Source organism: Cydia fagiglandana, chromosome 11 (genome assembly GCF_963556715.1).
Source record: "Cydia fagiglandana chromosome 11, ilCydFagi1.1, whole genome shotgun sequence".
Taxonomy (NCBI): domain Eukaryota; kingdom Metazoa; phylum Arthropoda; class Insecta; order Lepidoptera; family Tortricidae; genus Cydia; species Cydia fagiglandana.
The window spans coordinates 12,743,172-12,759,948 of NC_085942.1; the positions used below are offsets into that span (position 1 = coordinate 12,743,172).

Consider the following 16,777-nt stretch of genomic DNA (forward strand, 5'->3'; position numbering starts at 1 on the left):
CAAAATTAATAAGTAGTTACAAAATAAATCATTGTTGAGTCTTGTCACTAATAGAACCGAGAATCAGTGCGCTCTACTGGGCCACTAAAATGTTGCTCGCCAGTTAACCACCATCTCATTCCCAAGTAACACTTGCTTCTAGGTATAGCTTTTTACATAGGTATTAAGTATTTAACATTAAGTTTATATTATATAGTAGAGAGTAGTGTGCATCTGAATGCACAAGATCAATTAAGATGTCATTATGTACAGTGTAGGTATGTGTATATTTCCTTACGTATATTTTTTCGTTAGTTTCGTTTTTCGTTAGTATATTTTTAATTTTAGACAACTATCATTTCTGTGGAGTGGTGATGGCCGAGTGGATATGATATTTTAGCCATTAGCGATGGCCTCCCGATTGAGCCAATTGCCGCGTTTATTAATTCAAGTTTGATTAATTACGTAAATAAGAAGATACTTCATAAAAAAAGTCTATCAATTCGTAAAATTCCTGACATTTTCGTGTTCCGTCCCCATTCCTGACAAAAGGCCAAAATTCCTGACATGTCAGGAAAATTCCTGTCATCTGGTAACACCCTACCTGTGCCCAGCAGTTGGGACGTATTTAGGCTGAATTATAATTATAATAATTTCTTTAGCGAAAGCGTAAAAGGAACATGCAGTAATATCACGATAAGATGCGCAAGCGTCGTTTTACGCGCCCGGCACCAGCAGGGGCCCGCATATCCGTCCTAATTGAGCGCGCGCTAAATAGTCCAGATTGGGCCGGGATTGTTATCGCATTGAGCAGTTAATACAATAAGGAAGTCCAGCAGGATGCGCGTGAGTGGATCCGACGGCGGTGGGAACAGATCGGGTGCTCATTTGCCGATTTCGGTCATTGGAAATCGTGTTTCAAATAAAGAGGGGATCACCTCTTTCTGCAGCTGATTGTACTTACTTAATAAACGATAAAAACGCTACTAATAAATATATGTTTCAAATAAGTACATACGTCGGGATGTGGTGTAGGTACAGTCAGACCAAGACTTTAAATGCAGTGACAAAGTATGTTTGTGCCACTGGAAAATAAACTAAAAATATGACGTCTATAGTGGCATAGTGGCATCCTCACACTTTGTTATGTCATAGTCAGTGCAGTGATAGCTTTGATAAACCTCTATCATGCGGTATCGCATACGCCAGCAGCATTACTGCCTCACCAAGCATAATAATTATTATGTAACAGTAAAAAGGTAAAGGGCATTGAGAATCCCGAGAGTAGGTACTTATTAAACTTACTTGTTGTCATTTCGTTTATTTATTTCATACTCTACAGCTTACGTCTCTGAATCTTGCAAGCAATTTAAATTACAAATAACACTTGTAGAATAGTAATTAAAAGAACAAAACTTAGAGGAAATTATATGATTTCTCTCCTCCTAATAAAAATGTCCTAGCATTTTTGTGATCATTAAACAGAATAGAAATGTACGAGTAGGTACCTAGGTAGGTATGTGTATTTTTTAAAGTAATCAGGAAAAAAAATTATATCATATTTTTCCATTTCGTTCCCATGTGACGTTAAACCCTAATCTTTTATCAGATCTTAAATTAAGCAAATAACGAGCACTCAAAGTAACGCTTAACCAGACTCTTTGAAAGTAACATATTGCAAGATCGGACTTTATTTTAAGGGTCCTTAGCACAATATGCTGGCCTCATTATGAGGGTCCTTTATCCTAAGAACCAGTTTCTTTGATTCTATTCATTTGGCAACGGGACACTGGAGAAGTGTATCAAAACCAAGTGCCCCCCTCGGACTTTTCTATTCATGACCTCTTCAATATTTCATGGTCACGAAAGAGCTTAACTGACTCCACAATCCTTTCGGAAAAGGCCCTTTGTGTAAGCAGGGGTAACCCTCGAAATGCGACTTAACTTTAGTTTTAATTAAACTTGATTGTGTTTTAATAATAATAAGGAATCCTTATAGAAACTTTTGTGTACGAAACAATTACATTTTTTTACGATGGGTAACTTTGATAATGAAGGAGTGGACATAATATTTTTTTTACTATCCGTTATTCCCACAGTATCCCATCAACAAATGAAAGAATATTTGAGTTCTCTGAATTAAAATATTTCATTGTAATAAGAATACCTACTTCCGTCATTTTTTATCGGCTACTAAGGAGGGGTCCTTATAGTGTATTAATTAAATTACAAAGATGTTTCATTTCAAACAATTTTGCTGAATTCAAATTGAGTATACTGAACATATTAATAACGCATATTTACCAAATTTCAGCGCTTTTATTAAAAATGTTATAACTACAATTTACCGGTCTACGTATAATTTGAATTTATTTAAGTATTTACTTCACTCACACTCGATGAAACTTGTTGTTTTGTGTGTGTGTGTGATTTAAAAATGAAAGTGATTTAAAATAGCATTGTTCAACGACTCCTCAAACTGACCAACATTTGTTCATCGACTATTACAAATAACCTGCCTTTTGATTTTTAACACATTTCAAAGTTTATTCAATAACGCATTTTTTCTAACATTACGTGAAATATATTATACTAAAGATAAAATAGGTAACCAGGCACTTATTATAACGAAGCGCCTAAATAGGTAGTTAGTTACATTTTGCTGACCAATTTTTAAATAAGTAGGTACCTATTAATTTAAACCGGCAGCCTATAATTATGCATTCATGCTCAAACTTTGTTTTGCTTTTTAAAGAAACCTTTCTATTAATTTGTGAATGCTGGATTCATTGAGCTTAAGTTTCCATAAGAAACACCATAAATTAGAATACGTTAGTCAAACTCACCTTTATCAAAATACATAAGTCTAGGGCGCTCTAAGTATTCACGAACCTATTAATTACCTAGGGATGCTCTCGCGCACGACCACGCCGCAATCTTATGCAATACTGCCAAATTGAAAAAGTCGTAACTCTATACGAATTTTAAAGGTTCATACGACTTTTGGATGAATCTGGTGGTATACACTTCGGGTAACTGACGATCTCGACCTGTGAACTGTGGGTCTAGCCTCAAATGTGCTACAATGACACATTGATTTTGGTGCGTTAGCGACATATTAACGAGTAGGTACATAGTTTGCAATTTGGCATGAGCATGGTGATGCAAACAAATTTCTCGATTGCTCTTATACGACTATACCTATTGGTGGAACGGCATAGATTAGAGATTGATACCATATTTTAATTGTATTTTCGACCGTATTACTATTTTTGTTTCGGTAGTCTAATCGTCGATAGGAGGGTTTTGAGGGTTAAATGTTGGTTCCTATACACGCGCGGGCGACTGGTTCCTATTTCAGCCAGTAAGTAGTGTAACACTAAACTGGCTGCATTTGCATCATGCTAATGCACTGTCTATTCAGCACGATGACTGCGCCAAACAATGCAAACTGCCACTTACTGTCGCATAAACTATCTGTGCAACTAATTATTAAGACAATACCTACCTATTTCACAATCATCCAGTACAAGTTGCCTTCCGTTTAGACTGTTTAAATTTAAACATAATTTAAAAATAAACCTAAAATATACATTTTTGGCGAATACGTTAACCATTAATTTCCTGTCGTGATACGCTTGGTCTCTTCCCTACAGATACTAAGACCCCTTTTCACATGCTCCATATCAAAGTAACGACAACACTATTATTATCACTCCGTACAATGCTACAATAATCGTCGAAATGACAAACCGTAGACTGTAATTGTACATTTAGCAAGTTTCACTTTCGAAAACGGACAAAAGCGGTTTGTGATATTTAACATTGCCATGGTAGGTGCACTTTATGGCAAAGTGGCGCTTACAGGAGCCAGTGGCGTTTGGAGGGTTAGTTGAGGTTAGGATGGAAGGCAGTGTGGCGTGGTTCCCTCTGCGGCGTATTGTTTACACAGGCATTACAGTTAATGAGGACCATAATGACCCCGTGACGCGGTAATTAATACTCTTAGACTTCTCATTACCTGCCGACGCACGGTTGTAGTATACAGTGGGTTGTGTAGTGTTGTTAAATTAAATTGTACACACGTAGGTAACGCAACACGTGCAGGGAACGTCAGTAACAGCAACACACTCTGACCGTTGGGAGACCTTATCACGGTGCAATAAAGTTTAAAAATAGTCAATAACAGTGTCAACTTATGGTTCCTGTGGTTTTCATACACAACATGCAAAAGTTATATATAGGTGTAAAAGAATTTGACAACGTCCTCTTCTGAAAGATTAGGTACGAGTACAGGTGGGTATGTAGATTTTTGCAATAAAAAGACCTAACCCAGGTTTGTCCAACAGTAAGTGATATGAAAAATCTTTTTCTCAAAAATGGACGGCAAGGTCGACTTTGCCGTCTAAAAAATAGGTCGCGAAGCGCGTAGTTTATGGTCACTCAAAAATTAAAAAGTTAAAAACATTGCAGTCTCGCTTTTGGGACTGCAATGTTGCATACAAATTCCATTATTTGTCGAGTTCCAAACTTTTTAAAATTTGATATGGCCATATTAAATGAAGGCACAGGCCCATTAAACAGCCAAACAGATGATTAGTACCGCGACTATTTAGTTGTCTCAAATAGGTTGGCGTATTTTCGGCAGAAAAATACACTTCTATTTTTTTACTAAAAAAATAAAAAGGCGGCAAGGACTTTGTTCTGTGAAAATATATACGTAAGAACGTTGGTTTTGTAAAATATATCTATGATATTCATATTTCTTGCACCATTTTTGAGAAAAGCACTATATATGACTCGGCTGGAAGGCTACTTGCTGGCTTCGGATTCAATTAAACGGACTCCCAAGGTCGTCCGTTTAAAACGAATCCTCAGCCTGCAAGTAGCTACTTCCGAGCCTCGACAATAATGTACTATTTCACCACACCAGCTCGGAAAGGCTTACTTTGCACTTCAAAAACTGATAGCAAAGTTGCATTTTATTCACATGTGAGACAAAGTAATCAAATGCAAATTTTGAGTTGGTTTCTTATGTTTGCTGGTAGAATTGACTTTTAAATGATGATTTTGGATGATAAATATTTAATAACATTCATTTGGATTTGATTTGGTTCGATTTTGTTTGATATTTTCATTTAATATTTGCTTCGGGTTGGTGTGGTGAAAAATTTTGTGTTTCACTCGGGGGCAAATTTTGTTTAACCCTCGTGCTTTGAAACCCTCGCAACGCTCAAGATTCCATTTTTCGAACCACTCGCTACGCTCGTGGTTCAATATTGGAATCTTTCCCTTGCTCGGGTATCAATATTAGCACGAGCGGTTAAACAACAACTTTGCCCCCTTGTAAAACAAATAACTATTCTTTTTGCCAGTCTCAACTCAAGTATTTTGCAGGTACCGACTGTTGTCACTTATTTGTTCCTGAGTTATAGATGTTATATTTTTGGGCATATATATTTATCTATATGCGCAAAATACAAGTTTTGCTTAGATTGATGATTGATTGATGCAAGATTATCCCTAATCCCCAAACATTTAATTTTATTTTAATCTCTGCTGTTTTCACATCAAGTCAAACCTACTGAGCTATTCACTATGTAAGAACAATGGCGGCCTCATGTCTCTAATTGCCGTACGCCTCTCGGCTAATAAACGTTGCGTCAAACGTTTAATTGTGGTGTCTTTGGCCAATTACACGCATTGGTGCATCTGGGCCGACCGCTTGATAACAGATTTCTCTTCTGACCTGAAGATATAAACTTGGTAAGCTAAAACTGCTATCTGTGAGGTCGTAAGGTGACAAATGAAAGTCTTTATTTTTAATACGAGTCACATTCTTGATTAACTATTAAAAATAAAAATATTGAACAAAACTCCCTTGGCTATCAGATTCAATCACCTGAAACGAAGCCAAACTGATAACAAAATATTTACAGTGTATGCGAGTAGATACCTACATATCGCACCGGGATTCATCGATAGAGTTACCTATTATTTAATAAGTACCTAGGTACCTACCTATTTAATAGTTTTTCACTAGAAGTGTGAAAGATTCGCTGCTACGAACTAATTGTTTATGAAGTACTTACTTCTATGTAGGTATTCCATGTAATGTAAATGGCGCTATTTGCATTTTGAACACATTAAATTCCTATTTCTAAGGTTCAAATAAGAATTCTTTAAGAAGTTTGATATTGATTAGTATGACCGACGAGTGCTCATAAAGAGTTCGCACCATGCAATGGTTAAATAGAATATGAATCAAAATCGACATGCGTACTCGATACGCGCTTAGAGTTCTAAAAAGACTTAGCTAGACCAATAGGTCTCCTCACATGAAGAATACTAAAATCTAGAAACTTAGGTCCACCAAGTTGAACTATACGTAAGTAAAGCCAATACTATCCTCATCTCTATCGCTATTACAATAATCAGGTGAAAGAGCGATATGGCCAATTGCCCATGTCAGGCGTGGCTCACTCCGCGATTTCGCCGCTTTGCTACAGGTAGCTAAAAGTACATCCGCTCGACCCCAATTTTGGGGTTTGCCATAAGCCGCGCGTGGCGCTGTCGCCACCTAGCGGCCATATCTGTGCTGATCGTGACAGACGCGTTTTGTTAGAGAGTGAGTCTTCTGTACCTAGTACTATTATTTATTCTGTGCCCATGTATGGAAACTGTGGGAAAATATTACAGTTTAGGTAAATGGCTTTACCACGGTTGCTGATGGAACTCACTTTCTAGGCTTTATTCTAAGTACTGACACCTAAAATCAGTTCTCGTTATATCGATTGACAGTCTGTTTATTCATGTACACTTTGGTATTTAGTATTGTGCATAGTGCGCGTATAGCATACAAGTACTAAAATTAACATTAGGTAGGTACTTATAAAAAAATCTAGACAAGGAGATTAATAATCGAATTCCCAAGAATCACCGTTAAACTTAAAGAAATGAATCTAAGGTGTTGCAATTGAAGGGATGTATACAAAAACAACATTACTGACTACACTGCACTGAGAGAAAAGTACAACAAAAACACACTTACAATTACAAAAATAAACTTAATCCGGGGACAAGGAGAGTTAACTAATAGGAACAAATTGACTTTTGCAATGTCTATTAGTTCTTGCAATTTCTATTATCTGTTTGTTGAAATTATATTTGGGATTACTGAGCTGTTTGTAGAAATAAATAAACTTTACATAAATAGTGAGACGTCCATAATTATTACTAAAACTTCATTTTTTCTCCCAGTACAGAACTGTTTTTTAATTCCTGGTGATGATTTTTCTCTCAGTGTGGTGCCTGAAACGATTGACAAAGTTCTTAAAAAAGTGTCAGCCGCTCTAAGCAGTTATGTTGTTTTTGTAAACATCCCGTCAATTTAAATGTACACTTTTGGTTTTTTAAGCAAGTTGTGGCCGTGATATAAAATATTCAATAAAAATAATTCCACGACGTTCCCGTTCATTTGAGGTGTTAATATACAAACGCAATAACCTCAACGGGTGATTTTTTGCATAATTAATTCCAGTAAAATGTGCTATTGGCACGTTCACATTGTTACTCAAAATGAGAACGTTGGAAAAAATCGTCAAGCGACAATAACAATGGTCGAGAATTTGTCATTACGAGAGTACGTGACTGTAGCCCAAACAGTGCGACTGCGCCGTGTCTCGCTTATTTTAATATCGCCCTGATATTTTAAGGTTCCGCCTAATCTAACTTATTAATGAAACGTAATGCTGTATTCGAACTTCAAGATATTCACAAGAGTCGACACGTTCTAGATCCATTCTAGATACGTTATAGTTTAGATATCAACTAGTTCTCTTTTGCAGTGCAATTCGGGCAACTAATGTCACTTTTACGTTAGATAGAGTAAGATATCAATTAGATGTGAATTAGATCTCTAAGTCATATCCTGTGGAAATCGTTCAAGAGTATCTTCAGAATCGCGCAAATGTCAAATTTGACAGGTTAGATCTTAAACACATCGTTATCGTATCTTGGTGATGTCTAAAAGATGTCTAATAGATGTCTATTTCATAATCCGAATCGGACCCATACCAAATCAGCAAGTAAAGTAACTATTCCTCCAAATTCTAAAGTCCACGAAAATCTATCATTTTGGTCCTTCGAGCCGCATATGTCGTATGCTAACCACAAAATAGAAGCCATTAATTGTTTTTACACGACTGCCCAAAAAAAAGAATGTTTTAAAATAGTTGAATAAATAAAGTTTGTAGATAAATTCCAAATCAGTACACTATTTTTCTAAAAGAATGTTCGCGATGATTCGATGCTTGACCAATATTAATCTCCTCAGAAGGAACCCACTTCATCGCCTCTGAATACATAACAAACTTTTTATACTTTATTTTCCGTCGCGTCGCGTTTTTTTTTATAGTTTTTGTCGAGCAACGTGACACTGTCTGATTTTCACGTAATCTGATAAATAATAAACAGTTCCTGAAGAACCTTCAGTGCTATTACCATACGGCCTTGTGGCCTGTATAAATCCGCAAAATCACGTAAACACCCGCTGATAAAAGTTTCATGATTGTTCACGTGTAACCCCTTAATGGGAAAAGTTTATATGTCCCAGTAATTGAATTCTATTCGCAAAGTAGAATTCTTTATCCTTAGAAACGTTTGAAGTTTAATTGATTACCCGACTCATAAAGATTATATTACCTTTAATGTGAAAAATAAGATGCTGCGTAGTACGAATTCCAACTTAAAACTTCCTTATTAAATATTAAAAGAAGGTAGCTACATATTTCCTTACCTTGGCGTTCTATTGCCCCAATTTTACAAATATAGTTAACGATTATTATTTGACACTGGCTTTTTACCTAGTCTTTTCTAGATAGTTAGTTAGGTACAGTCAGCAGCAGAAGTCGCTAAGCGGGCGAGGTGTTCAAAAGTACCTTGACTCGCTCTTATACTTTTAACAATAAAGTCGCGTCAAGATCATTTTGAACACCTAAGACTTCGCCCGCTTAGCAACTATTTCTGCTGACTGTACCTTTTCAAACAAGAAGTGTAAGATGAATTGTCAATGTTTGCTGTTAATTATTCTGTTAAATTACCGGATATTACCGTAATAACTTTGCATATCATCTGTGAACCTACTGCAATCGCACAAGACTTGGAACGTAACCCTAAAAGCTTTACTTGATCTTAACTACCATGTTTTTCATATTTTAATTGACCTTTTTGTTTCATGTACCTACTCGCTGCCCATAAAAGTATAAGTAGGTATTGATTGTTATTAACTCTAATACGTTTAATTGATTGTCATAAATGATGGATGGGGTCCGTGCCTTAAGTATCTTAACCACAATGCACCTTGGGTCCTCCTAAATATGGCAAGACTTTCAACGCGAGGTTGACGACGAATGGCCTTCTGTTTATGGGAACGTATATTAGAATAAGCTAGATTATTCTTTATTTACATTAAGGTACGGATCGAGAGTATATTAACATTATTTACTATTCCACTGACGATTGAATATCTAATAAATATATGCAATGCTGTAGAATAGAAACAGAATAATAATTTAAGCACTCTTATATTTATCTATTTACCTACTTATTTACTTATAGCATTTTATCATTGCGTCAAGGTTTTACCGACGGGTCAAAAAAAGTAAAATGCCTGTTCAAAATGGCATGAATAAGTTTGTCTTAAGTTCAACGAATCAAAGAAGATACATTCATAATCAGAAACATGTATTCACATATCCACCTTTAATGCCATGAAATAAGGTGTAAAACTGTGTAGGTGTTTATGACCGTTAGTGTACAATGGACAGCGCCTAACCCCTAAGCCCGCGCATATTTCCAAGAATACTGAATTATTTCACATTCTAAATACAACTCGCCGACACAACTTTGATGTCATTTAGCGAAAACAATGGAAAGATTCGCGCGCACAGTTGCATACTAAGCGCTGCATTTTATTTAAATAAACTTATTTTTATTATGGCCGTGTCGCTAAATTCCAGGTGCTTGCTAGTAAAATTTTAATGTCTAACTTAGTGACTCATGTCTTGATACTTTGAATGGGTTCTTTACTCTCCAGCCTATTTATTAGTAGGTTGTATGAATGACATCACATATTAACTGTAAGTAAATTAAATATTCATGTCTTTTCTATTAGTAAATACCTATCTATTAAAACATTGGTATTCACTACAATCTTGCTGAGAAGCGAGATTATTTGATACAAAGTTTTGTTCCATAAGGAAACATACATAGTAGGTGTAGGTAAGCCGTTCAACATGGCATCACAGGGAAATCAAGTACCTAGTATCAAGACATCATCACAATTTCCTCAAATCGTCACTTTCCGTTATGAAGAAGTCCATCCGATCTTCAGTCACGCTCATGTAAAATCCATCTTACTTCGTTACATTCGACTTAATCCGAGCCATTTGCATTTCGCACAGCTTTCCCGCTGTTAAACCAGGTTCGACTAGCTCTTATGCCTTTCAACATAGAGTTCTTAATTTTCGTGATCCATGATGCACCTTGGGTGAGAAGTACATGTGTAAAGAAGGTAGTTTTCGCTATCATAAAGTGATCAAAACCCCGTTCAAATACAGCTATAAATCAGCCTGGGACTTTCCCTGGTCGTTATCATTCTCCACGCCTCGCCATGGCTTCTGATATTTTGCCAGCTTTTTGTACGCAGTTATATACGTAATGTAATGACTAGCTGTCATATTCCGCAAAACTATCAAGCGTGGCTGTGAATCTTAAATGGTGCCAACACCGTTTAAACGTTACGAGCTGACAATTGCTAGTTTTCTAATATTGTTGACACTTTGTTAACCTCTCTGCTGTAAAATTTGTAGTAAAACTCAAAATAACAACATCATCATTAGGTTTCTAAGGTTTAAAATACTATTGTCTTATGTTGAATCTCATTTAGTGTCTAGTTACATTCAGCAAAAGAAAGCGCAATAGGTATTATACCTAATGTATTTTTTTGTCGCTTTGATTTTTCTTTATGTTTTCTTTTGACTGTTTCTCAATCTCATATTAGTTAGGTAGATATTTTTTTTTTGATTTTAGATAATGTACTGAAACAAAATAGAAAACCTACTGGCCAGTAGCACCAACCACATTTGACAGACTGATAGTTAAACCTCAGCCGGCGCGCCCCCCCGGCGCTTTACTGTGAAACTTTCCATACATAAAAATTTAGCGAACTCTTTACAAACAGTTTGGTGCAACCGACCCTTAATCAGTTTCCACTTTTGTATCAGCAAAATTAACTTCAGCAAAAATGACGATTCCAAATGCAGAAATGTCTATAATTAAACATTAAAACGACTCGTATGTAGGTTTTTAGAGAAGTTGATTGGTATGCATGAGGCGAGGTTGCGAACAAAAGGCATTATAGCATCCTGTTCCCGACACCAGCTCTTATTATTATCTTAATGACAAAAATTTATAGCTCCTTAAATTCGCCGTGACGTAAATATTAATATGTAATACCTATTTTTTTTTTGTTATTGCGAATTATACGTAGGTAGAATGTTTTAAGTTTCGCAATGCCCATTTTTTAAACGCGCGGATGTTTTATGCGATAAACGCAGCTTTGAACGCATGCATTAACGGAATACAACAACGCAAAATAGATTTTATACGTACAGTCAGGAAAATTATTAGCTTAGCACCCCTGCATACTGCATACGTAAAGCCACGTACTAATAAAGCAATTGAATAAAAAAACTGGCCCTTACTGTATAGTTAGTCAACGCATAATATGATTACTTTGATTGCCGTTACAGACTAATCAAATCAACTATAAAAGGATAATAACTTAATTGTCAAGAAAAAGTAAAACGGTTCTTGCCATATGCGGTGTAGGTATAGTCATTTCATACAATCTGAGGTCATTTAAAAGGTTTTATGTGAAGTACCTATGTTACATTATAAAACATTTATTCACACCTCGGTTCATTTGATATCTTTACGGCCTAATTCGAGCTTAAAAACAGGTACATAAAAAAATTGCTAAAGGTACGATATATGATAAAGATACATATGAAAAAAAAAGATATGAAAGATAATGATAGCCATGGTAAAAGTTCGAATCAGACCGTTAATAATTCCTACTATACTGTATCTTTTGGTATTTAAATAAAAGTAAACAAAATCTACCTTCAAATGGCTCCTGAAGCCAGTTGAGGGTAGATGAAAGCATTACATGATCAAATAATGTAGGTTAAAGTCAGGTCGTTCAGTGACTGATCCAGGCGGTTTTGTATTTGGTTGGTTAACCAATAAATGTTATAACTACCCGAAAATGTACAAATTGTATGTTTACTTTTTTTTAATACCTATAGATACAGACAGCTGCTGCCCGCAACTTCATCTTAAAATACATACAGGCTGTTACTGACCATGGGGCTTTAAATCCAGGGCTCGATTTTACTCGCTTAACTGAGCTACTTTTATTATGGCACCAACCCCGAAATCCCGAAAAAAAAATTACTTTTTCATACAGTTTTGCTGATCATATGTCGACGTTTTCTATGGAAAAGTCAAAAAAAAAATCCCTTATTTTAGGGTTGGTCCTATAGTAAAAGTAGCTCAGTGTAGCGAGTAAAATCAAGCCCTGGAATTAAAGCCCCACGGTCAGACACGTACTGTATAGTTAAAATACTTACTTATTTATCATGCATACGTTATTCCTATAACTATATAAATGTTTACCGATATAGAATTATTGATTTCTAGTACTAAAGGTATCTGACCTAAACAGCAAAGCCTGAGACGTAATATATAAGTATCTTTCAGAGTAATAAGTTGACATTTTTAAGCTGACTGATTAAGACTATGAGAGCTCATACTTAATAAAATTCAAGTATACCTACCTAGAGTTACACCAAGAAAAATCTGCAGCAATTTTGATAGCCCAGCCCACGCAGTGCAAGTGTTATTTATACGTCATAATTTCATAGAAGTTTGACGTTTAAACTAATACTGGAGGGCTGTCAAAATCGCTGCTTTATTCTTTTCTTGGTCGAACTCTACATACGTTGTTTACTACGGAACTCTAAACATCAATTTGTCGTTTATGACGATTAAATAAATGCATTAATAATAGATAAAAGTGCCATTTCATTGCTCAAATTCCACTTTTTCTCTTCCAGGTAAGTTAACGAGCTGATATCCATTTACACCTACACTAAATAAGGTAAGTGTTAAAATAATGGCCTATCTTATATTGAATTTCGCTTCGGTTACGACCTAATAATTTTACAGTCAAGTGAGCTCGAAGCCTATTAAGAATACTATAAATTAAAGCAGGTGGCATGTGTTTTGACATTTTCAAGTATTTAAAATAAAATTGAACCTAATTAAATGACCATTGTTCAATAATTCATGTAATTTAGTATCGAATTTAAGGTATGCTATCAATGACATTAATTTGCTGGTTGCAAAGCTATAATAATAGGTTTTTTAAATGTCATGTTCTACAATCGTAAGTAAATCGTAGTTTCTGCATACGCATTTGAGTCATATTTAGTATTAGGTACCTACATATTTCTCAATATCAATTTAGACGATGTAAGTACGAGTATGATAGAGCTGTTCCCACTGACGTCCAGTTTTGCGGGTACGGTTTTTTGCAGGATCCCGTTTTAGTAGTATAGATGCTAATATAGTAACTTTCACAAGAGGATTCTGTTTGCGGGATCCTGCATGCATACTACAGAAAACTGGATCCTTCAAAAAACCGTACCCGCAAAAAACTGGACGTCACTGGGAAACTCGTAGACGAATGTTAATTCAAAGGCTCCTCGGCTATCCATCAATTGTTTAAGTCCTGCACTATACGTATGTATATGTATAAACGCTAAACATCACAAACCTAATTTGCATATTCCAAAAGCAACTGTAATTCATTCCTTATATTTTATTTACCTCGCGGTTTGAATCTGCATTTAAGGCGGTCGTCCAGGCATGTCCCTTCGATTTTTATGCAAATGTTTCGCGATGCTGAGATGGAATGTCCATCACTCGGTTTCTATAGTTTCCTTTGTTTTAGTATATAATTTGAATTTCTCTTAAGCCAGAGTCAGACTTGCGCCAAGATGTTTTAGGATAATGACAAATTCTAAAGGGACGTGTTTTTCACCTTTTGACTACGGGAGATTTTTGAATAAAATCGGTATGTGTTATATTTAGAGGTAGAAAACAGGCGGTCTTATCGCTAAAACGGTATTATTTCGACACAACCTTTAGTTAGGATTATTCTCTCGTAAACTTAAAAAAAATGTCTCTCAATTAGAGGTCCAAGGGATTAAAAATTCCAAATTATTAAAGACTGATAATAGAATGATTGATGAGACGAATTCTTATGAAAAAAGTATTCCATTGCAAGACAAGCGGTCAGTCAAACTTTTTATATGCCTATTAGGTATACATATTCTGGCCATAGTAATACCTACACCCAAGCGCGTGTGACCTCATTGTACACATATGTATTAGGCACACATGTGTAGACGGTGCTTTAAGTCTTAAAAATAAGACTATCTCTTGGTTGCAAGTTGAGAATTGATTCAGATGCAGGCTTTGTCAACTTACGTAAATACAGGATCGTCCTCCGTTTGTGAAATGGACATTCAAAGCATTTGGTTCTTATTTTATTGATGACAAAACTGTAAAAATCTAGATGAAATCTTGGTACAAAACATAAATATTGGTGGCAAATTTGAAAACTTATTAGAAATCTCTGGCTTGTTTTTTACTTATAAGTTTATACTTACTATCAAAACACCTTTTCATAGTTTTCATACACAAATTTTTGTCCCGTTTCTCATGAAAATTCTTGTACTGTCCCAAGTAACATACCTACTCAAATAGTCATAAGTATGTAGTAACATGTCCCGTTATTGAAAGCGTTTTCCTCCAAACTCCAGTTGTATAATCAACGCTTTTCTCGCGTATTTTTATTGATTCTCCCCCGCCTCCCACTGCAAGGAAGCTGGAAGCTACCTCCTACTGCGCATTCATAATCGTATCGGCACACACGGCACACACCGCAAACCAATCGACACTTTAATACTTACCCCATAAGAATCATTTTCTATTAGAACCCCCTGAAAGAACAGAACAGAATCGTGCGTTACCAGCTATGAGACATTAAGCATCATATAAATTACATTAGCATATAAATAAAGTATTTTTGTTGTTGGTCTGGACGCAGTGTTCGGGTTTTTTACGATGCACGGTAAGCCGCGACATTTTTGTTTTCCTTTTCCGATAAATACAAGACAACTGCGAGCAAATATCATATATATTATCATCGATGCACATTTATGACTATCCAAAGTAATAAATAAACCAAAAGGAATGTGAAATTAATTAAGTTAGTACTTAAATTATAGTTGCTGAACCTCGAGTACTTATGTGTAGGTACCTGCAACCTGCTTAGATTATAGCGAAGGAACTCAGGCAACATTTAGCAACTTGTGACAATTGGATCGTTTGCAGAACCTTCGTTAATTAGGTAAACTAAATACCAACTAAATTGTTATGAAATCCTACTACATACTTACATATATACTATTTTACTGCTTCCCACGTATGTTCATCATCATCATCATCATTTCAGCCTATATACGTCCCACTGCTGAGCACAGGCCTCCTCTCATGCGCGAGAGGGCTTGGGCTATAGTCCCCACGCTAGCCCAATGCGGATTGGGGACTTCACATACACCTTTGAATTTCTTCGCAGATGTATGCAGGTTTCCTCACGATGTTTTCCTTCACCGAAAAGCTAGTGGTAAATATCAAATGATATTTCGTACATAAGATCCGAAAAACTCATTGGTACGAGCCGGTATTTGAACCCGCGACCTCCGGATTGAAAGTATACCCTCCCACGTATGTTACTATTAAATTAATAAACTGTTTATTTGTGAAATTTATATTTACCAATTATCTACTAAATACTTACACTTCCTTTTGCAATAAACAATTGAGGCACATTAAATAACCATTATACTTAGGGCATACTGAAAAATCCTGGAACTGGCCACTTCGTCGTCTCATATATCAGAATCCAGAAACTTTCAGTATGGCCCACGTAGCTTGTACTAGCGTCCATATACACGTAGGTAGATAGCCGATGTTTCCAGGATAAATGGGACAAACGAAGATGGGGAGCGGCGATGGGAGATAAGGAGGACACTTTGTAAAGCGTAATTATTTCACAGAGAAGACAAAACTAGACATTGCCCCTAAGAAGTTTGCAATCTTTTTTTCGTTACTCATTCAAATCCTTTATAACATTACGTAGCATAAGTAAAGGAAGGAAATTCCACGTAATACTCTATCTTTATTATTCTCTACGAACAATTTATTTGTACCTATTGAGGAAAATTATATATTTCTTTCCGAATCAAATTGACAATTCAACTATGAGACACGTGTAACATCCCACCCTAACAAATCCATTCCCATGGGCATAACGCTCAATCATTGACATTTTTTCATTTCCCTCCGAAACGAAACTAGAGTCTTAAATTCCTTTACATATACATATGAAAGGCATTAAGCATGTCGGGGAACACATTGTGTCTTGAATACTAAGGCAAGAAAAATTACGGGAGAGATAATATCTTGCGGGATCGGGATCGAAACATGTTCGCCGCATAATTCGGGCCGGAGCGACACGTAGACAAATGAAGGCAGTAGACCTTACGTCGGCCGTAACGCGCGCCCGTGATTGAAAGCCGGGTAACGCCCGTCCTTTAGAAGG

The 16,777-nt window shown here is 36.0% G+C and overlaps 1 protein-coding gene across 4 annotated transcripts in view; it reads left to right on the top strand.

Annotated features, from left to right (window-relative positions):
• The window catches only part of LOC134669026 (zinc finger homeobox protein 4), a 152,887-nt gene that overhangs the window by 72,087 nt on the left and 64,023 nt on the right, over window positions 1–16,777 (top strand). The window contains exon 5 of one of the 4 annotated variants that reach the window (XM_063526548.1): window positions 13,161–13,192. The exons of the other annotated variants lie outside the window; for them this stretch is intronic. Within the exon in view, the coding sequence (XP_063382618.1) occupies window positions 13,161–13,177 (17 nt within the window). The 3' untranslated portion in view covers window positions 13,178–13,192. Of the gene's footprint in view, window positions 1–13,160; window positions 13,193–16,777 lie in introns of those variants that run through there. 4 annotated transcript variants of the gene reach the window in all.